Here is a 23,041-nt window from a genome sequence, read left to right on the forward strand (position 1 = left end):
TAATTAGAAAAAAAATATTTACAAATATGTTACATTCAAGAATATGGAAACACACAAAAAACTACATTAAAAACAAGAGATGACCATCTTCTCTCTTTACTAAGTTGTTTTTACTTATATCTTTCTAATTTTTTTTTGCAGATTTTCATATCTCATTTAAACAAATTTGGCTTAGCATACCACAACACAAAGTTGTCCTCAACTTACCACCTCACACTTACACCTCTTGTAGCAGGTGTCGTGCTCCTTCTAGTTTTCTGGAATTGAGTAGTACCCCCTCCCCACAAAAGGTCAATAGTCCCCTTTCTCTGCTGATCCAAAGCTTCTGAAATATGCTAACTAGAACTCAGAGGCAGTTCGAAAGCATGCAAATATGAGTAGATAAATAGGTACCACTTCGGTGGGAAGTTAACAGCTCTCGGTGATGCCATGCTGGCTACATGACCATAGAAATGTCTTTGCACAAAGCTGGCTCAATGGCCTTAAAATGGAGTTGTACGCCACCCCCTATAGTTGGCAATAACTAGTAAAATCCACAAGGATTCCTCCTTCGTTTTACCTTTATTGGAATTAGGGAGGGCCTTAGACAAGTTTTCCTCATATTTTTGCACCGGGATCAAGCCTCGTTTATCTAACCATTGCAGTCATAGTTGTCTGTTCCTCCTTTCCCTATGCTTTCTACAAAACCCTTCTGGAAAACAACACGTAATCAAAACTGTCCTTTATGAGCTGATATGTCCACATGTCCATCTGTTTCAGCCCTTCCCGGTCCATTGCTCCAAATCTCAAAACACAACCTGATCTTTAGATACTCAGCACGCCCCACTATCGAAGTAAAACCAGATCGTCCCATGTCAAAAAATAACAGGATCTGGGATGAATTGCAAGGCATGGATGCAACTTACCTGGCCCGAACTTTGAGGTGTAGTTTTCTATTCCTGCAAGATCTAAATAGTGGTTCCTCCTTTCGATGTTTTCATCAACGCAGTGATGGTAGCATCCATTCGGTTCAGGCTTGGATTCTCCATGATGGTACCTATTCCCAAATTACAGGATGTCTATTAGTTTCATCGTGCGCCATGCTAGTGAATGCCTTTAAAAACTAAGCTTCGTGCTGAAATATAGACACAATTCTATATTTATTGGTGGGTTGCATGCAGTGAAGGGCTACCAAACTTTTCTACTAGCACACTGTGGGCGTGGCTTGTGCAGGATGCCCTGCGTTTTCTTTCAACATCTTTCATGCAAATTGAGTGCTCTGGGGTGGAGCTATATTTTTTGCTACCCCACTGCGTTTCCCCTCATCTGGGTAGCAGCCCACCCCGGTTGTATGCTTTCTGGATAGTGATGGGCGAACCGAACCCGCACAATTCGGGTCCGTACCGAATTTTGCAGTGTTCGGTATGCCGAACACGAAGTCGAAATTTTTTTAAACTTCAGGCAAAGTTCGGGGTTGCATTCAGCGTTCGGACCTGTGACGTCACCGGCAGGTTGCTAAGGACACCAAGGTGATCACTTCCTGGATTCCATGGCATCCTTAGCATGTTTATTTTTACGTGAAAGGATCGCCCTTTGCTTGCAGCGCCGCTGCGGTGTCCTTTCACGTAAAAATAACAATTTTTATTTTTACGTGAAGACCTCCTTTGAAGGAGCTGAGGAATCCCTCCCACGAAGAGATTCCGGGGGTGGAGCCTTGACATCACTGGCAGGTTGCTAAGGACGCCAAGGTGATCACTTCCTGGATTACAAGGAATCCAGGAAGTGATCACCTTGGTGTCCTTAGCAACCTGCCGGTATACATGACGTCAAAGCTCCGACCCCGGAATCTCTTGGTGGGATTCCCCATTCGGGTTCGGGTTCAGTTCGGGTTCGGCCGAATTTTGCATAGTTCATCCGAACTTGCCGAACCCGAACACTGTTGGGTTCGCCCATCACTATTTCTGGGCAGAACACTTTAGTTTCAACTTCTGACATCTCCAATTGAAAGCATTGTTGGAAGTAGGGCTGAAAGATACCTTGATGTGACAATCTAGATTCGCCTTGGTGACTCTAGATTGTTTAATATAGAAAATTAGATCTAGAGCCTTGAGAAATGGTTTATATTTTAGAGAAAAAAGTCCTCCAAGTCCCCTGACTTTTATTTTTATTGTTTTAAGGGCTTTAAATTGAAATTCTCAACAAGTGTCCAGCACAAAAGGCCAAGTCCACATGTGAGAGCCCAATTAAACTCATTTATTGCTAAAAATCTATGCACAGGAATCTTCTCAATGTATGGTTAGCACTTGCTTGGAATTAAAGGTCCTCAGAATTCAAGGGAGGTTGGGCTTACTTCATTAACGGCTATGCAGAGATTCTAGGCTGATGTCTCTTTTAACTCCACCCCCAGTTTCTGCCACGCATTCTCCAAAACAGGAGATAGCAGACAGTTGCCTTGGGTTGGGCTGAGCAGCAAAGAGACTCAGATTTGGTTAATCCTTGAATGAGACACTACCAGAGAAGTTCTCGTTTGCAGCCCGGCTCCTTTGCAGAACTCTGTAATGGTTGGTGTTTTGTTTTCGCCCGTCTTTTAAAATTAAAATGCTAACATTTCAATTTGTTTCATGCATATTGTTAACAAGAAGGAAGTTCGGTGGTGATGTTCATTCTTCCTTGGTTTGTGGAGATGTGGAAACAGTTTTATTTTTTTAAACGGATATCAACTTCAACGTACATCAATAATTTGACAGGTTCAACTCTCCTGGTTTCGAATTGCTGCACCATGCCATGTTAATATGGGCCCATCCTTGTTAATGTGGGACCTCCTACAGGGGAAACATATCTTGGGCATAGCATTGTTTCCAGAAGTGCTAAACTGAATGCTTAAACCCAAGGCTATCTAGCATGGCATTTCCTACATGGCAATGGACCAGATTACCTCCGGAACCGCCTGCTACCGCACGAATCCCAGCGACCAATAAGGTCCCACAGAGTTGGCCTTCTCTGGGTCCCATCGACTAAACAATGTCGTTTGGCGGGCCCTAGGGGAAGAGCCTTCTCTGTGGCGGCCCCGGCCCTCTGGAACCAACTCCCCCCGGAGATTAGAACTGCCCCCACCCTCCCTGTCTTTTGTAAACTACTCAAGACTCATTTATACCGCCAGGCATGGGGGAGTTGAGATATTCCTTCCCCCTAGGCCATTACAAGTTATGCATGGTATGTTTGTGTGTATGTTGGGTTTTACAATAAGGGTTTGTAGTTGTTTTTATTATTGGATTGTACATGTTGTGTTTATTATTGTTCTTAGCCGCCCCGAGAGGGGCGGCATACAAATCCAATAAATTATTATTATTATTTCCCCAGAGACAGATAAAACATTTTGCTCTAGTTTACCTGAGAGAACCCCTTGGCTTCTTGTCACAACTTCTTGCTTCTTCACCAGCTTTGCTCTCTGCTCGATGCCTTGAGCTTTGAAGATCTGCTTTCACAACACACACACACACACAGAGAGAGAGAGAGAGAGAGAGATGGTTATCTCCTCTCTTCTTATTGAACTAAACAGGGCACATCTATTCTTGGTGAAAAATAGGTAGATATTTCTTTGCATCCAGCCTTGAAGGCAGGAAAAGATCCAGTATACCTCTTAAGAAATGTTTCCCAATTTCAGAGTGTTCTGTCGAGCTCTCTGGTAGAATCCTCCCGAAAATGCACAGATACAGTTTCAGACACACACACATTTGAAAATTCAAAACAATGTTCTTTATAATGAAAATTCACTTAAACTAAGCCCTCTTTTTGCATAGCAAAGAGCACTCGTCTCCAAACAAACTGGTAATTTGTACAAGTCCCTTATCAGTCCTGTGATACTTAGCTTGCAGCTGTGAGGCAATTCACAGTCCTTCTTCTTTCACAAAGTGAAACACACTTTGCTCTGGTTTAGTTTCAAAGCGGGGGAAAATCAGCACACAAAAGGTCAAAGTCAGCAAAGCAGGCACGAAACACAACGATCAGATAATCCTCCACAATGGCCAAACCCACAGGCTGCTCTTTATAGCAGCCTCACTAATTACCACAGCCCCACCCAACCACAGGTGGCCTCATTTTCTTTGATAATAATCTCTCAGTTGTTGTTGCCTATGCATCGCTCTCCGCATGTGTGGCTGTATCATTAACTCTTGTTCTGAATCCAAGGAGAAGCTAGAGAATTGATCTCCTTCTGAGCTGTCTGCCACACTCTCCTCCTCCCTGTCACTCATGTCTTCTTGGTCAGAGGAGCCTTCATCAGCAGATTCCACCGGGGGCAAAACAGGCCTGCTGCATGTGGATGTCTCCCCCACATCCACAGTCCTTGGGGCAGGAGCTGGGCCAGAGCTGACCACAACACAGAGGAGGGAAAATCCCCCCCCCAATGATTGATGTGAAGAAGTGCACGCAGGAAAGAAAGAAAGAAAGAGATGTTCAAAGAAACATTGGCCCGACAAAGCAAGAAAAGCAAAGCTAAGATTTTCAACCAGACCGACTGGAATGGAGAACTCTATTTCACTAAGGAAACTTTGCTATTTCAATTACCAATTTCCTTGAAAGGCTGCAACTCCACATCCCATTAAGCCAGGATTGATTGATTAACCCACGGTTTCTTTAATGAACCATTATGTCTTAGCTTGTAAAACCAAACAACAACAACCATGTTGATCTAAATCCAAAATGGAAAAAAATATCTTACTATGGCTTTGTGCAAACGTGCAAACCCAGCTTAAGAGTTTCTCCCGGTGTAAGGAATGATTCTCGGTTTAGGGAAGGAAGAACGGCCCAAATCAAAACTTACCAGTATGGTTCAGCATGATGCTTCTCTTCTTCTGGCTCCCATCTGGAGCAACGGTGAGCTTAACCCTCAAAGTTTTACTAGAGTTGGGTGAATGATTGACAGACGCATCCACGACTTCATAGATGGTATGAAGCAGGCTTGTAATATCCTAGAGACAGAAGAAAATGTGTGTGTAAACTCCAATGATAGCGTTTACTCTGCCAGTAGTCACACTTATTTCCTTCACAGAAATGGTTGTTCTTGTGCTGCTTGGCCCTACTCCGTTCGGAACAGCCCCGACCCTTTGGAACCAACTCCCCCCAGATATCAGAGTTGCCCCCACCCTCGTTGCCTTTCGTAAGCTCCTTAAAACCCACCTCTGTCGTCAGGCATGGGGGAATTGAGACTTTCCCTCCCACTAGGCTTATAAAATTTATGCATGGTATGTCAGTATGTATGATTGGTTTCTAAATTGGGGTTTTAAATTAACTTAAATATTAGATTTGTTTACATTGTATTATTACTGCTGTTAGCCACCCCAAGTCTGCGTAGAGGGGCGGCATACAAATCTGATTAAGGTCTTAAGCATAAAACGTATCAGGAAAGACTTCATGAACTCAATCTGTATAGTCTGGAGGACAGAAGGAAAAGGGGGGACATGATCGAAACATTGAAATATATTAAAGGGTTAAATAAGGTCCAGGAGGGAAGTGTTTTTAATAGGAAAGTGAACACAAGAACAGGGGGACACAATCTGAAGTTAGTTGGGGGAAAGATCAAAAGCAACATGAGAAAATATTATTTTACTGAAAGAGTAGTAGATCCTTGGAACAAACTTCCAGCAGACGTGGTAGATAAATCCACAGTCACTGAATTTAAACATGCCTGGGATAAACATATATCCATCCTAAGATAAAATACAGAAAATAGTATAAGGGCAGACTAGATGGACCATGAGGTCTTTTTCTGCCGTCAGACTTCTATGTTTCTATGTTTCTATAATAATAATAATAATAATAATAATAATAATAATAATAATAATAATAATAATAATAATAATAATTCCAGATATCTATGAATTCCCTATTTTGCACCAACGTTCTGCATTCATCTATCCCAGGAAAGTCTTCCTTCTGTCTTAACTTCAAACACAACAGCGAGATTCTCTTTCTCTCTCTCTCTCTCTTTCTTATCCAAAGCATTTTGATAGCTAAAACCCATGAAAATAAAATAAAAAATATATTGGAGGGGAGAAAGCAGAAATGAGTCTATTAGTGCTTGGAGCAGGGGTTCTCTTTCTATATTCCTTTTTTTCTTTCTTTCACATCCTCTTGGTATCTCTCTCTCCACCTCTAAGAATCTCGATTAACACAGGCCTCCTCAAGAAAGGCCTTAAAGCTATAGGGCATCCACTAAGTTATTCACAAAGAACAACACTCAGCCTCCGCAACAACCCATAGGCAACACGTTTCTCTCTGAAATGCCAATTTGCTCTGTAATTCACCACATCAGAAATAACCACACTTCACACTTGGCTAAGCTTTGCCGGGTTTTTTTCTAGTGGAGGAGATTTCCGTTGGTCCCCAGGCCTTGCTGAATCGACGGGAATTCTGCGTTCTCGCCTTGTCATGGTGTGTATCTCATCTAGACACACAAATTGCCGGTATAACACACTACCAAAACGGAACACCCTACGGACAAGAAAGTAGAGAGACAACTCCAGGAGTAGACTTTGTGTGTTTGTTATTTCACCTGCGAGGTTAAATCCGGGCTAATGGAGGAACTTGGAAATATTGAGCGATGCTCAAAAGTTTGGCCTGGTGGGCGTGTCACTTTTAAATCTAAAATAGCACATGAGCTTCAGCAAAATCTTAACGCTTTGCAAAGTCTTATTGCTGTTTGCATCTTAGAGCCTTTCTAAATAGTGTCAGTACCATGTACTGTATTGGTTGAGTTTCCAATATACTATTAAGACAAGCCAGCATAGATTGTTAGGAGGAAATAACAGGTATTGCTTTAAGAGCTAGGTAGTAATTATGGGCTAGGCTGCAATTTAGTAATATAAGAGAGACAGATGTGCTGTTCTCAGTTACATTCTATGGCTGCATTCTGTTGTTGTATTGCATCTGTCCTGCTGCATGCCTTATATTGTATTGTTGGTTTATATATGCTGGTTAAGCATTAATATCTGTGCTGTGTGCAATATATTGTGTAGAATATACTAAGAGCTGTGTGCAAGATACTGTATAGAATATACTAAGAGCTGTGTGCAAGATACTGTATAAAATATACTAAGAGCTGTCTGCAAGATACTGTATAGAATATACTAAGAGCTGTGTGCAAGATACTGTATAAAATATACTAAGAGCTGTGTGCAAGATACTGTATAGAATATACTAAGAGCTGTGTGCAAGATACTGTATAGAATATACTAAGAGCTGTGTGCTGGATACTGTATAGAATATACTAAGAGCTGTGTGCAAGATACTGTATAGAATATACTAAGAGCTGTGTGCAAGATACTGTATAGAATATACTAAGAGCTGTGTGCTGGATACTGTATAGAATATACTAAGAGCTGTGTGCAAGATACTGTATAGAATATACTAAGAGCTATGTGCAAGATACTGTATAGAATATACTAAGAGCTGTGTGCTGGATACTGTATAGAATATACTAAGAACTGTGTGCAAGATACTGTATAAAATATACTAAGAGCTGTGTGCAAGATACTGTGAAGAATATATTATACTGATGTATAGTGAATATATTATACTGATGTAAAGGTAATAAGAGAATAGGCTGTGTGCTAATACTATTATCTCTGCAGTGTGCAAAGAAGATAATATATTATATCTGTGTTATAATTACTGTGTAATATTATGGAGTTATTGTATATCCTGTATAATACCTTTACTATATATTGACTTGTGTTATTGTCTGAAAAAGCCACCACTGCCACATGTACTCTGGTTACAATACAGTATTTCTATCATTGGTTCTTTGACCAGTGTGGAATACTGACAAATATGATTATCAGTCCAGCTGAAACACTGCTGTTATTTTATTGGCTCTGTTCTGACAGCAATTGGAAGAGCCAGGAAAAAAATCATATTTGCAAAGGGTGCTCTCTTGACATATCTGTTTAAAGAATAATTTGTCTCCAATGTTTATCGCTTTCCAAATTCACACGTTTAAAATGTTCCTGAAACACACACACATACATACATGGGCGCTAATCCTTGACATGAAACAATGCCAAGGAAAAAGGAAAGAATTCTGGTATTCTAAAAACAGAAAAGATGGCACATCTTGAATTGAACTGAATACTTGATATGGCCAAGTATGATTAGACACACAAGGAATTTGTCTCGGGTGCAAAAGCTCTCAGTCTATGTACAAAACAAAAGAATAATGATCATAATACCAATAAGAGGGGGGAAATAAAAAAGATAGAAACAGAAACATAGAAAATTGACGGCAGAAAAAGACCTCAGGGTCCATCTAGTCTGCCCTTATACTATTTTCTATATTTTATCTTATGACGGATAGATGTTTATCCCAGACATGTTGAAATTCAGTTCCTGTGGATTTACCAACCACGTCTGCTGGAAGTTTGTTCCAAGAATCTACTACTCTTTCCGTCAAATAATATTTTCTCATGTGGCTTCTGATCTTTCCCCCAACTAACCTCAGATTGTGCCCCCTTGTTCTTGTGTTCACTTTCCTATTAAAAACACTTACCTCCTGAACCTTATTTAACCCTTTAACATATTTAGATGTTTCGATCATGTCCCCCCTTTTCCTTCTGTCCTCCAGACTATACAGATTGAGTGAGTGTTCACTTTACTGATAAGTTTTATGCTTAAGACTTTCCACCATTTTTGTAGCCTGTCTTTGGACCCGTTCAATTTTATCAATCTCTTTTTGTAGGTGAGGTCTCCAGAACTGAACACAGTATTCCAAATGTGGTCTCACCAGTGCTCTAGACAGCGGGATCACAACCTCCCTCTTCCTGCTTGTTATACCTCTAGCTATGCAGCCAAGCATTCTACTTGTTTTCCTACTGCCTGGCCGCACTGTTCACCCATTTTGAGACTGCCAGAAGTCACTAGCATTAAATCCTTCTCTTCTGAAGTTTCTGCTAACACAGAACTACCAATACATGGTAATATAGATAAAATATAGGTAATGTAGGTAGTAATGAGCTGTTGTATGTGGGTCATTTTTAGTATCTATGAAAAACATTCCAAATACGTATCTCAAAAGCATTCCATAAAACAGGAGTCTCCAAAGCTGGAAACTTATGGGTGAGTTGAAGTCCACCAGTCTTAAAATTGCCAAGTTTGGAGACCCCTGCCATAAAAGACGAGTGAGCTGCACGGATTACTAAAAGAAGAAACATACAGAAAATAATTGGTGTCCCTAAAGACAATCAGCATGTAACATTCATGCTCTCCTGACCTAGAAATGTATAGATTTATGACCTGTGTATAATTTACCTCTTCTCAATTTTCTTTGCCCTTGTTTTTATCTGGTACTGTTTTAGGGTGTGATTTGACTTACCTCGCGGGTGACTCTGCCATTGTTGTCAAAATCGTAGAGAGTGAAGGTCCATTCTTGTCTATTATCTTCCTCAACAGACACATCACACTGCAGTTCCTAAGGAACACACACAAACTTGTGTGTTAGATTAGCCAAAGCAAAATGCTAGTTACTGTTGTCGTCTTTTATGTTTTGAAGATGCTTTTCCAAAAGGGGGAAAAAAATCTCCAACCTTCCTTTTATCAGCAGAGATTGTTGAGAAAGTGGTTACAAAGCCCCTCCAAGGAACGGATAATTTAGATCAGTAGTTCTCAACCTTTCCCCCCACCACGGACTCCCTTAAAATACCTTTGCAAGATTTAAGATTTAAAGCACTCGACTTAATTTCACAGAGCCTCTTGGGGTAGGGAATATTGCGTGCCTCGGGGATCTATGGATCTTGAGAGCTTCATCACTGGAAGCTTTCAAGAAGAGACTGGACTGACACCTGTCGGAAATGGAGTAGGGTCTCCTGTGTAGGATGGGGAGCATTGCACTAAATGACCTACAAAATCCCTTCCCTATACGGCATTCGGTTTGGTCACCATGATGCAAAAAGGATGCTGAGGGTCTAGGAAAAGTGCCGAGAAGAGCAACCAAGATGATTGCTTCTGGATAGATAGATAGATAGATAGATAGATAGATAGATAGATAGATAGGTAGGTAGGTAGGTAGATGGATAGATAGATTAGAAAGATAGATAGATTAGAAAGATAGATAGATTAGATAGATAGATAGATAGATAGATAGATAGATAGATAGATAGATAGATAGATAGATTAGAAAGACAGACAGACAGACAGACAGACAGACTAGAAAGATAGACAGGATAGATAGATAGATAGATAGATAGAGAGAGAGAGAGAGAGAGAGAGAGAGATAGATAGATAGATAGATAGATAGATAGATAGATAGATAGATAGATAGATAGATAGATAGGTGGGCGGCTAACAACAATAATAAAGCAGCATATGACCAGTCTAATATTAAAATAACTAAAAAACCCTTCTTAAAAATCAAACATACACACAAACATACCATGCATAAATTGTATAGCCCTGGGGGGGGGGAAGGAATATCTCAATTCCCCCATGCCTGACGACAGAGGTGGGTTTTAAGGAGATTATGAAAGGCGAGGAGGGTGGGGGCAATTCTGATCTCTGGGGGGAGCTAGTTCCAGAGGGTCGGGGCCACCACAGAGAAGGCTCTTCCCCTGGGTCCCGCCAAACGACATTGTTTAGTCGACGGGACCCGGAGAAGGCCAACTCTGTGGGACCTAACCGGTCGCTGGGATTTGTGCGGCAGAAGGCAGTCCCGGAGATGAAGAGGAGGTGGACGTACTAAATGTACTAAATGGTGGTGGTTCTTTCTATTTGGCAGACAGTTATGTGTTGGCAGATGTGGACAGATCACATGACCTCACAACCATCATAAATACGAGTCAGTGGCCAAGGGTTTGGAATTTGATCAGGTGACCACGAGGATGCTGTAACTGTTGTAAGTGTGGAAAAAGTCACTTTTTTCAGTGCTGCGGTCACTTTGAACGGTCACTAAATGAGCTGCTGTTGTAAGTCGAGGACTTGTGTGTAGTTTAGAGGTTGGTTTCAGCAGGTTCTGGAGAACCGGTAGCAAAAATTTTGAGTAGTTTGGAGAACCAGTAGCAGGAATTTTGAGCAGTTTGGAGAACCATTAATGGAAATTTTGAGTAGTTTGGAGAACTGCTAGTGGTAATTTTGAGTAGTTCGGAGAACCGGTAGCAGAAATTTCAAGCAGTTCAGAGAACCAGTAGTGGAAACTTTGAATAGTTTGGTGAACCAATAGCAGAAATTTTGAGTAGTTCAGAGAACCAGTAGCGGAAATTTTGAGTAGTTCAGAGAACCAGTAGTGGAAATTTTGAGTAGTTCGGAGAACTGGGAGTAGAAATTTTGAGTAGTTCGGAGAACCAGTAGCGGAAATTTTGAGTAGTTCAGAGAACCAGTAGTGGAAATTTTGAGTAGTTCAGAGAACCAGTAGCGGAAATTTTGAGTAGTTCAGAGAACCAGTAGTGGAAATTTTGAGTAGTTCAGAGAACCAGTAGCGGAAATTTTGAGTAGTTCAGAGAACCAGTAGTGGAAATTTTAAGTAGTTCGGAGAACCGGTAGCAGAAATTTTGAGCAATTCGGAGAACCAGTAGCAGAAATTTTTAGTTCGGAGAACCAGTAGCAGAAATTTTGAGCAGTTCGGAGAACTGGTAGTAGAAATTTTGAGTAGTTCAGAGAACCGGTAGTAGAAATTTTGAGTAGTTCAGAGAACCAGTAGTGGAAATTTTAAGTAGTTCGGAGAACCGGTAGTAGAAATTTTGAGTAGTTCAGAGAACCAGTAGCAGAAATTTTGAGTAGTTCGGAGAACCAGTAGCAGAAATTTTGAGCAGTTCGGAGAACCAGTAGTGGAAATTTTGAGTAGTTCAGAGAACTGGTAGTAGAAATTTTGAGTAGTTCAGAGAACGGGTGAATACCACCTCTGACTGTCCCCACCAACATCTATTCTCTGCCTTCCGAGTCCCAGCTGATTGGGAAGAAGTGGGAATTTTGTAGTATCCTTCCCTTGCCACGGCCCCCAACCCACATCCACAAAACCAGCGGCTTAAAATATTTGAAGCTCACCACTGCGTGTAGTTCCTGAAAGGACGCCTGGTCTTCTTACCTGGCTAAAGTAAGAATTAAACCCGGTACTTTCCAGTTTTCAGTTCTCTGAGTTTTCCAAGGAGGAAAAACTTGTTTGCACAACCGTCTCCTTTCAATCCGAGGCCTCACCTCAAACTTTACAGGACCTTCACCTTCCTTCCGTGATCGGAGTCGCGGGGAGAGCGAAAAGGAAGGCATGGGGGCGATTAAAAGGAAAAGCTGTTGCACTCAAGGAAAATAAACACTTCCAAATAGCTCTGGCAGGATGGAAGGCCTGAAATACCACCTTGATCTGCTGACTTGAAACCAATTCCCTACAGCAGTTAACGGTAAAGCCCCGAGTTCCCCCGCTGAGTTCAAAGGCAGCCGTCTCTTGCTTGTTACAGGCCCCTGCTTGAAAGCTGCCAAAAGACCCCTAACACAGTGGTGGAAGTGGAGGTTCAGATTACACAAACATTCCCGGGCTTCTTTAAAAGCAGCCGCCTCGGATTTAGATCTCTTGGCTGTCAGTATTGGAGACTTCCTGGGTCTCCTGTCATAAAATGAAAGCGTTTCCTGGGTGCTTAGCCCCTCGCTTGCGCCACTGAGGAGCTCGGAGTATTGTATTGGCAGTTCTGTGTTAGCAAAAACTTCAGAAGAGAAGGATTTAGGGGTAGTGATTTCCGACAGTCTCAAAATGGGTGAACAATGCGGTCAGGCGGTAGGGAAAGCGAGTAGGATGCTTGGCTGCATAGCTAGAGATATAACAAGCAGGACAAGGGAGATTGTGGTATAGAGCGCTGGAATAATACTGTGTTCAGTTCTGGAGACCTCACCTACAAAAAGATATTGACAAAATTGAACGGGTCCAAAGATGGTCTACAAGAATGGTGGATGGTCTTAAGCATAAAACGTATCAGGAAAGACTTCATGAACTCCATCTGTATAGCCTGGAGGACAGAAGGAAAAGGGGGGACATGATCGAAACATTTAAATATGTTAAAGGGTTAAATAAGGTTCGGGAGGGAAGTGCTTTTAATAGGAAAGTGAACACAAGAACAAGGGGGCACAATCTGAGGTTAGTTGGGGGAAGATCAAAAGCAGCGTGAGAAAATATTATTTTATTGAAAGAGTAGTAGATGCTTGGAACAAGCTTCTAGAAGACGTGGTTGGTAAATCCACAGTAACTGAATGAAGGAAGAGTGGGAGGGAGGGAGAGAGGAAAGGAAGGAGATAGAAGAGTAGAGGGAAGAGAGAGAGGGAGGGAGGGAGAGAAGAAAGGAAGGAGAAAGAAAAGAAAATGGGGAGGGAGAGAAGGAATGAGATAGACGAGTAGAGGGGAAAGAGAGAGGGTGAAGGAAGAGAGGGAAGGAGAAAGAGAGGAAGGGGAGGAGATAGAAGAGTAGAGGGAAGAGAGAGACAAAGGGAGGGAACAAGAGAATGAAGGAAGGAAGGAAAGAAAGAAAGAAAGAAAGAAAGAAAGAAAGAGAAACTGCTTAGAAGTTTTCTTTCCTTCCTTCCTTCCTTCCCTCCCTCACTCTTAAAGCCACTCAAATCATAGAGACTTCATTGACTGTGTTAGTTATCAATGAAGCTACATGAAAAGTCCCTATTTTTCCCCAGGATCTCTCTCTTTTTCATTCACTAATTATATTTTGAAAGAGCAATCCAGGAGGCGCAGAGGGAAAAGAAAAGATGAAAGCCTATTCTTTTTCCAGCTTCAGTTATCAGTCCTGGAACAGTCCTGGAACAATTTTGGCAAGATCACAGCCAACCTCTGAAGGCTCTTAATCTGTCTACTTAGCCGAATTTATACTCAGGGAGGAGAATTAGATCACTTATGTACTTGTAATTGGCTATGTTTACTCCCAGCATTATCTGTATCTTTTACAGCAACAACATACTGATCACCTTTGGCAAGAAAGTAAGAAAACAGGAGAAAAGAGCTTGGTGATAGCCAACAGAGAGCCTTCGTTAACACCAGTTGATGAGACATCAGAATAATATATTAAAAATAATATATTTAAATTTTGCCAGAGTTAGGGTCTATGGTGCTTGGCTCATACAGGTGGAACTACTGCACACACAAGAAAAAAACCAAATAAAAGGTCTCCCTTGAATCAAGTTTCTTGATTTCTTGGAATGAGCCATCTGGGTTTTCTCCCCCCAAATTTGTTTTCCACATTTCCCAGTCTAGTCTACACTCCTGGTGGTCTTGTTCAAATCTGGTCCTTCTTAGCTTTTCCAGATCAGCTAAGGTCAGCTAGTGCTGCAGGCCAATTGGGCATGAATCTAAAAGCTTAATTCACAACTATAATTATCCCACACGAACATATATTTGCCCCCATTGTAGTGAAAAGAGTTTAAATAATAAAGATGTTGAGACTCTAGAAACAGTGTAGAGAAGAGCGACAAAGAGGATTAGGGGATTGAAGGCTAAAACATATGAAGAACGGTTGCAGGAACTGGGCATGGCTAGTTTAATGAAAAGAAGGACCAGGGGAGACATGATAGCAGTTTTCCTATATTTGAGGGCAGAACAAGAAGCAATGAGTGGAAACTAAAGGAGAGAAGCAACTTAGAACTAAGGATAAATTTTCCTAATAGTGAGAACAATTGCCTCTAAAAGTTGTGGCTCCATCATCAAAGGTTTCTAAGAAGAGATTAGATAGCCATTTGTCCAGAATGGTAGAGGGCTTCCTGCTTGAGCAGGGGGTTGGACTAGAAGACCTCTACACTCCCTGGCAATTCTGGGTTTTTTTCCAGTTACTCAAGATATTTGTGTAAACAGAAAAGCTGGAATAATCCTCCAGGGAATTGCAACATGTTTGAACTTTCGAGAAAACTCTCCTTACCCCATGGATCAATTTGATTCTTCAAAGTCCCTTAATTAATTCATTTTGACTGTCAAACATGTAGAAACTAGCAGGTATAGGTATAAACATAAGCAATGTAAGTAACGATAAATGAGGACAATAGGACAGTAAGAGAGGGATGGTAGGCATGGTGGTGTGGTTACGCATGCTCCTTACAGACTGGTTTAATTAATTAAGCAAAGCAGATTGAGATATAATGACAACCCATCAATGGAAACTTCGCCTTAAACTTGTAGTAGTAGCTGCTGCCTCATTGTCAGTTTTGAAGCACAATTCAACAGCTTAGTGACCGGTTAGGTCCCACAGAGTTGGCCTTCTCCGGCTCCCGTCGACTAAGCAATGTCGTTTGGCGGGACCCAGGAGAAGAGCCTTCTCTGTGGTGGCCCCGACCCTCTGGAACCAGCTCCCCCCAGATATCAGAGTTGCCCCCACCCTCCTTGCCTTTCGCAAGCTCCTTAAAACCCACCTCTGTTGTCAGGCATGGGGGAATTGAAATTTTCCTTCCCCCTAGGCTTATAGAATTTATACATGGTATGCTTGTATGTATGAGTGGTTCTTTAAATTGGGGTTTTTAAGATTATTTTTAATATTAGATTTGTTTACATTGTCTTTTTATATTGTTGTTAGCCGCCCCGAGTCTTTGGAGAGGGGCGGCATACAAATCTAATAAGTAAGTAAGTAAGTAAGTAAGTAAGTAAGTAAGTAAGTAAGTAAGTAAATAAATAACAATAAATAACAATAAATAAATAAAAATAGATAAATAAATAGATAAATAAATAGATAGATAAATAAATAAATAAATAGATAGATAAATAGATAGATAGATAGATAGATAGATAGATAGATAGATAGATAGATAGATAGATAGATAGATAGATAGAGAGAGAAAGCAAGCAAGCAAGCAAGCAAGCAAGCAAGCAAGCAAGCAAGCAAGCAAGCAAGCAAGCAAGCAAGCAAGCAAGCAAGCAAGCAAGCAAGCAAGCAAGCAAGCAAGCAAGAAAGCAGGAGATGGAGGAAGCAAACATGATTTCGGGGCCACTTCCAATTCTTTCCAAATCTGTCCCTTTTGGTGTTAGGGATCTAGGCAACCACTTTGCAACCACATATACACAAGATAATCCTCCAGTATTTATTACGCACTCCCAAATAGGGCACACAGCTAGCAGTTCTCTGAAACCCTCGAAGCTTCTTCCATCTTCCAGGAAAAACAGGGCACTGCTTGGAAAGCAGGCTTGTGAAATGTTTCAAAGACAAAACATTTCAAGGCTCCAAAATGCCGTTTCAAGTTCAAAAATGGGTTATTTCATCGTTTCTAGAAGCGTTCTGATGTCGTTCCAACTCGCCTGGAAGGGTTCCAAGAGCAAACCCAGAGCTTGTGTTGACCTCAGAACACTCCCCCAAATCTTTGGAACCAAACCAGCATTGCTGTTTTTGAGCAATGTTGCATTCGCTAAAAACCACTAATATGGAGCTGATTAAGGAGTCAAATTGGATGGCAACGACTGTCTTTCAAGATCTCAGAGCAACTGGCTGCCCTCACAAAAAGTTAACATCATTGCTTACCTCAAATTTTAGCTGCTTCTTTGCATTTGCCCTTCCATCGGTTTCCTTATCGGCTTTCTTTTCATCACCGCTGCAGGCTCCCTCTGTCTTTTCTGGGGGCAGAGCAACTGAGTGAGAAAGAGGGAGAAAAAAGTTAAGAAAAAAGTTCTAAAAGTTGTGTTGAGTTTAACTCCACTGCATTTTTTTTCAGGGCAAAACATGTACAATACCTCAAAACATTCAAAATAACTGCACAGACATAATAATAATAATAATAATAATAATAATAATAATAATAATAATAATAATAATAATAATAATAATAAATAATAAATAATAATAATAATAATAAAATTATTATTATTATTATTATTATTATTATTATTATTATTATTATTATTATTATTATGAAGCAAACTAAGGACCAGTACAGAAAAACTGTAACTCAATGTCGTATGGACAGTTGGCGGAACAAAGCATTGCATGGGCAGTTCTTGGAGAAGATTGAAGGCAAAGTGGATAAAGAAAGGACCTGGTCATGGCTTACAAGTGGAGCACTCAAAAAGGAGACAGAAGGACTAATACTGGCAGCACAAGAACAGGCCATTAGAACAAATGCTGTCAAAGCCAGAATTGAAAAATCAACAGACAATCCAAAGTGCAGACTCTGTAAAGAAACAGATGAAACAATCAATCACATACTCAGCTGCTGCAAAAAGATCGCACAGACTGACTACAAGCATAGACATGATGCTGTGGCACAGATGATCCACTGGAACTTGTGCCCGAACTACCATTTACCAGTGGCAAAGAACTGGTGGGATCATAAGCCTGAAAAAGTGGTCGAAAATGAGCGAGCAAAACTACTGTGGAACTTCCGACTTCAGACTGACCGAATTCTGAAGCATAACACACCAGACATTGTGATCGTGGAGAAAAAGAAAGTATGGATCATCGACATCGCAATCCCAGGAGACAGCAGAATTGAGGAGAAGCAGCTAGAGAAATTAGTGAAATACGAAGATCTAAAAATAGAGCTGCAACGACTCTGGCATAAGCCAGTGAAAGTGGTTCCAGTGGTACTTGTCACGCTGGGAGCAGTGCCAAAGGATCTCAGCGGACATTTCAAAACCATTGGAATTGACAAAATCTCCATCTGTCAATTGTAAAAGGCTGCTTTACTGGGATCGGCAAACATAATTCGCCGCTATATCACGCAGTCTTAGGTGCTTGGGAAGCGCCCAACTGGTGATGAAATACGAAATCCAGCATAGTGATCTTGCTTGATGTGTTGTACTGACATAATAATAATAATAATAATAATAATAATAATAATAATAATAATAATAATAACTTGTTAGATTTGTATGCCGCCCCTCTCCGAAGACTCCAAATAAAGCTTTGTTCTGAACAAGAAATATAACCTATTTGTGGTTTCACACTTAATTATTTGACATGCCAGGGATCTCATTGTAAAACCTATGTTTGCCAACCATGTTAAATGTTGGCTTCAGTTTCAACAACTGGGTACAACCAGGAATTTTACATGGGTTTTTTCCTAAAAAGAATTGCTCCCAGGATCCTAATTTTGACATCCAAAATACAATTTGATTGAACAGGATACAATATTGAAAATGCTCTCTGCGTGGAAAAAAACTGAGGTTTTTTTTTTAAAAAAAAACACACTCAAAGGAAATACAAAAGTGAATTTTTCAAAAGGAAAAAAAGGAAGCATTAAAACCTTGGAACATTTCTACGATGAGAATGGACTTCTTACAACTTGCATACACACATTTGTTTCTCGTTCAGAGCCAACAGAAATCATCACTCAGTGTAAGCATAAAACTAAATCAGTTGTTTTTTAAAAAAAAATCTTATTGCCACAATACTTTGGTTTTGCACATAGAACTAAAAGCCACAATGGCTAGCTTCACACATTGCAGTAACCCCTTCCTGCAAACAAACACGCTGCTTTAATGTAGTGTTATGCCTCCATAAAAGTTCTATTTTATCCTTCAATTAAGTTTCTATATGCAGGCAAGGCAAGGGTGCCCAGAAAAGAAGTCCCAAATGAGAATAAATATTCTTGGCTCTAAGCTCTGTAACTTACTCTTTCCCCACATTCAGATAGATAAATAAAACATTAAAGTGACATATTCTGGCAGGTAAAAAAAGTGTGCTGTGACAAATTAGATCCTTCAAATATAAAATCAAGGACTATCAAAAAGATGATGCAGAAGGGAGAACTTGCCATAATAAACACCTTGGACATATGTTTTAATATGGTATGCAGGCTAGTTTGTTCATTTGGTCTGAAATGTTGTTGCCGGAGCGATTTTTAACATCTGTATTTGAAGAGGGATAGCAGCATCAATTCTTCCAAAGATTATTCCTTTAATGTCACACATTCTTGCAACTTAAGTGCTAGAAATACTCAGCCCCATTATTATTATTATTATTATTATTATTATTATTATTATTATTATTAATTAGATTTGTATGCTGCCCCTCTCCGTAGACTCAGGGCGGCTCACAACAGTAATAGTACAATATATAACAAATCTAATAATTAAAAGTCACTAAAAACCCCTTATTAAAAGGAAACATACACACACAAACATACCATGCATAAACTGTATAGGCCCGGGGGAGATGTCTCAGTTCCCCCATACCTGGCGGTAGAGGTGGGTTTTAAGGAGTTTACAAAAGGCAAGGAGGGTGGGGGCAGTTCTAATCTCTGGGGGGAGCTGGTTCCAGAGGGTCGGGGCCGCCACAGAGAAGGCTCTTCCCCTGGGTCCCACCAGACGACATTGTTTAGTCGACGGGACCCGGAGAAGGCCAACTCTGTGGGACCTAACCGTTGGCTGGGATTTGTGCGGCAGAATATCTAGTAATGTCTTGTAAATGTCTTGTAAAAAATTATATTCCCCAAAAGCACCAGACAGCAGGACAAGAAGCAATGGTTGGAAACTAATCAAGCCTCTCGTTTGCTCTTGGCTTCTTTGGCAACTGGGTACGGTTTTCTTCTTGGTCTGATGATAATGCTCATTTGGTGTTGACTGTTGGAAAAGTGGTGTTGGATTTTTATTTTTGTTCTCTTTTGGGCTGGTTGATTGCCTCTTTTGCACAGTCTATCGATGTTGGTAATGTCTATGTGTCTGTTGCTGACTTGTCAGAGTGCCAAATTCCCTGGGCTCTTTATTTAATTGCCAAGGCTGGTCACAACTACAGATTCAAACTTTTCCATAAATGAAAAAGGCATCGCCGCTTGTGTAGCATAGATCTATGTCTTTAAAGCCCCGTTCAAAAGCAGCCCAGATCACTGAAGATGGACAGCTAGATGAATCTTTTAAATAAATACATACATATGTAAATAAACAGGCTGTCTGGGATAAAAGATCATGCATCAGTCAAACAGTTCCATCACTGGAGTAGATAGTATAGGGGGGGAAATATCAAAGGATTGAATTTTTTGGCTCGAGGCGAGCAAATTTTGTTTTAACACGCGTTTAACTGAAATACAGAAAATTTAAGTGCTTTTAGGCCATATGCCCTTCAACTTGGCTGTCTCTATGCATGAGAAGCAGTACAGGACAATTAAAGAGATCTGTTCACATCGCCCACACGCGCAATAGAAAATCAATGCACCGAAAGCGTCTTTAAAGACAAATGCGAACAACGGCCAGCAAGAGTTCAAATTGGCAGTGCGACAACCCAAGAAAAACCACAAGGCAAAATGCTAAGAGTTCAGCTGCGCACAATGTGGCCGTCCACCCAAATCCTTGCCAACCCTATTATATTTGCCTAGGCGAGATTGCCATCTTAAATAAATGAGAGATCATCAAGGATCCTAGTTTTCATCTCAGAGCCTTTCAAAAGAAATCTGTGGGCAAGCTCACTTCTGGAAGGAAAATACAGTGATACCTCGTCTTATAAACGCCTTGTCATACAAACTTTTTGAGATGCAAATCTGGGGTTTAAGATTTTTTTGCCTCTTCTTACAAACTATTTTTACCTTACAAACCCACCGCCACCACTGGGATGCCCCACCTCCGGACTTCCATTGCCAGCGAAGCACCCATTTTTGCGCTGCTGGGATTCCCCTGAGGCTCCTCTCCATGACAAACCCCATCTCTAGACTTCCATGTTTTTGTGATGCTGCAGGGGATTCCCAGCATCGCAAAAATGGGCACTTCGCTGGCAACGGAAGTCTGGAGGTGGGATTTCCCAGCGAGGGGAGCCTCAGTGAAATCGCAGTATCGCAAAAACACAGAGGTCCATCACAACAAAGAATGTTCTTTCTGCGCCAGCTCAGGAAGCTCAAACTGCCCAAGGAGCTGCTGATACAGTTCTACAGAGGAATCATTGAGTCTGTCATCTGCACCTCTATAACTGTCTGGTTTGGTGCTGCAACCCAACAGGACCGACACAGACTTCAGAGGACAATCAGAACTGCAGAAAAAACAATTGCTGCCAACCTGCCTTCCATTCAGGACCTGTATACTGCACGAGTCAAAAAGAGGGCGGGGAAAATATTTACTGACCCTTCACTTCCTGGACACAAATTGTTTCAACTCCTACCCTCAAAACGTCGCTACAGAGCACTGCACACCAAGACAACTAGACACAAGAACAGTTTTTTTCCGAACGCCATCACTCTACTAAACAAATAATTCCCTCAACACTGTCAGACTTTCTACTAAATCTGCACTTCTATTCTACTAGTTTTTCTCATCATTCCTATCACCCATTTCCTCCCATGTTGACTGTATGATTGTAACTTGTTGCTTATATCCTAAGATTTTTATTAATATTGCTTCTTCATTGCTTATTTGACCCCTATGACAATCATTAAGTGTTGTACCATATGATTCTTGACAAATGTATATTTTATTTTATGTACGCTGAGAGCATATGCACCAAGACAAATTCCTTGTGTGTCCAATCACACTTGGCCAATAAAAATTCTATTCTATTCTATTCTATTCTATTCTATTTAGATCAGTGATGGCAAATCTATGGCACAGATGCCATGCAGAGCCATTTTTGCTGGCACAAAAGCTCAGTTCCAACGTGGATGTGTGTGTTGGCCAGCTGATTTTTGGCTTGCACAGAGCATTTTTGGCTTCCAGAGAGCCTCCGGGAGATGGGGGAGGGCATTTTTACCCTTCCTCAGCTCCAGGGAAGCCTTTGGAACCTGGAAAGGGCAAAACACGAGCCTACTGGGCCGACCAGAAGTTGGGAAACAGACCGTTTCTGGCCTCCAGAGGGCCTCTGGGGGCAGGAGAAGCTGTTTTCACCCTCCCCAGGCACTGAATTACGGGTGTAGACACTCACTCATAGAATCCTGCTTTTTTAGGAGGGATCAAGAGCTGGGGTGGTGCAGTGGTTAGAGTGCTAGCTGTAGTTCAGCAGTTCAAATCTCATCACCGGCTCAAGGTGGACTCAGCCTACCATCCTTCCAAGGTGGGTCAAATGAGGACCCAGATTGTTGGGGGCAAGAGGCTAATTCTATAAACCACTTAGAGGGGGCTGTAAAAGCACAAAGAAGTGGTATATAAGTCTAAATGCTATTGCCATTTACTGAAACCAGCCTAAGCAAACCCAATCAGTAGACAAACATTCGCTCTTGAGTCCAGAAAAATGGGGGAGGGAGGATAACAAAAACTACCATACTATCTAAGTCTTTTTGTTCTCATTTTCAATTGAATGAGGATTACATCTTTTGAAAAATACATCTCATTTGCCTCTTCACAGGGCCTCTTTTCTCTGCTGCTAATTAGAAAGTGTGCTCCACAAACGCCACAGCACAATGTTCCTTTTCTATCTGAAACTGGAAATGCAACAAAGGGAATGGGGCTGAGAAATATTACATTTCAAACGCTGTGAAACAGTACTCTTGCATTTCTTTAAAAAACCTAATTGCTACAAGAATACTTCCAGATATCTGTCGCGGAGGTCAGCTAATTAATAACATCTATTTGTTATTAGAGAACCAGGCAGAACAGAAGGGTGTGGACAGGGGAAAAAAAAGGTTCCATGACTTGTATTCTCAATCTGCATTCTATATAGCAATAGCACTTAGACTTATATACTGCTTCACAGTGCTTTACAGCCCTCTCTAAGTGGTTTACAGAGTCAACTATTGCCCCCAAGAAATTGGGTCTTCATTTTATCCGCCTCGGAAGGATGGAAGACTGAGTCAAACTTGAGGCAGTCCAGATCGAACTGCTGGCTGTAGGCAGAGCTTGCAATAATGCATTCTAACCATTGTACCATTGTACCAACAAGGAAGGAAGGAAGGAAGGAAGGAAGGAAGGAGGCAGGAAGGAAGGAAGGAAGGAAGGAAGGATGGCGGGAGGGAGGGAGGGAGGGACGTATAGCAATAGCACTTAGACTTATCTATCGCTTCACAGTGGTCTTACAGTCCTCTCTAAGTGGTTTACAGAGTCAGCCACTTGCCCCCAACAATCTGGGTCCTCATTTTAGCCACCTCGGAAGGCTGGAAGGCCGAGTCAACCTTGAGCCTGGTGAGATTTGCCAAATTGCAGGCAGCAGACAGTCAGCAGAAGAAGCCTACAATACTGGATTCTAACCACTGCAACACCGAGGGCTCA

General features: G+C 41.2%; 1 protein-coding gene across 1 annotated transcript in view; it reads right to left on the reverse strand.

Annotated features, from left to right (window-relative positions):
- NKD1 (NKD inhibitor of WNT signaling pathway 1) overlaps positions 1 to 23,041 on the reverse strand; it is a 36,918-nt gene that overhangs the window by 1,407 nt on the left and 12,470 nt on the right. Inside the window, exons 2-6 of the mRNA XM_070761623.1 lie at positions 16,446 to 16,552; positions 9,347 to 9,442; positions 4,802 to 4,949; positions 3,370 to 3,454; positions 906 to 1,036 (exon numbers count right to left, since the gene is read on the reverse strand). Coding sequence (XP_070617724.1) covers positions 906 to 1,036; positions 3,370 to 3,454; positions 4,802 to 4,949; positions 9,347 to 9,442; positions 16,446 to 16,552 — 567 coding nt within the window. The remainder of the gene's footprint in view (positions 1 to 905; positions 1,037 to 3,369; positions 3,455 to 4,801; positions 4,950 to 9,346; positions 9,443 to 16,445; positions 16,553 to 23,041) is intronic.

This window comes from Erythrolamprus reginae, chromosome 9 (genome assembly GCF_031021105.1).
Source record: "Erythrolamprus reginae isolate rEryReg1 chromosome 9, rEryReg1.hap1, whole genome shotgun sequence".
Classification (NCBI taxonomy): domain Eukaryota; kingdom Metazoa; phylum Chordata; class Lepidosauria; order Squamata; family Dipsadidae; genus Erythrolamprus; species Erythrolamprus reginae.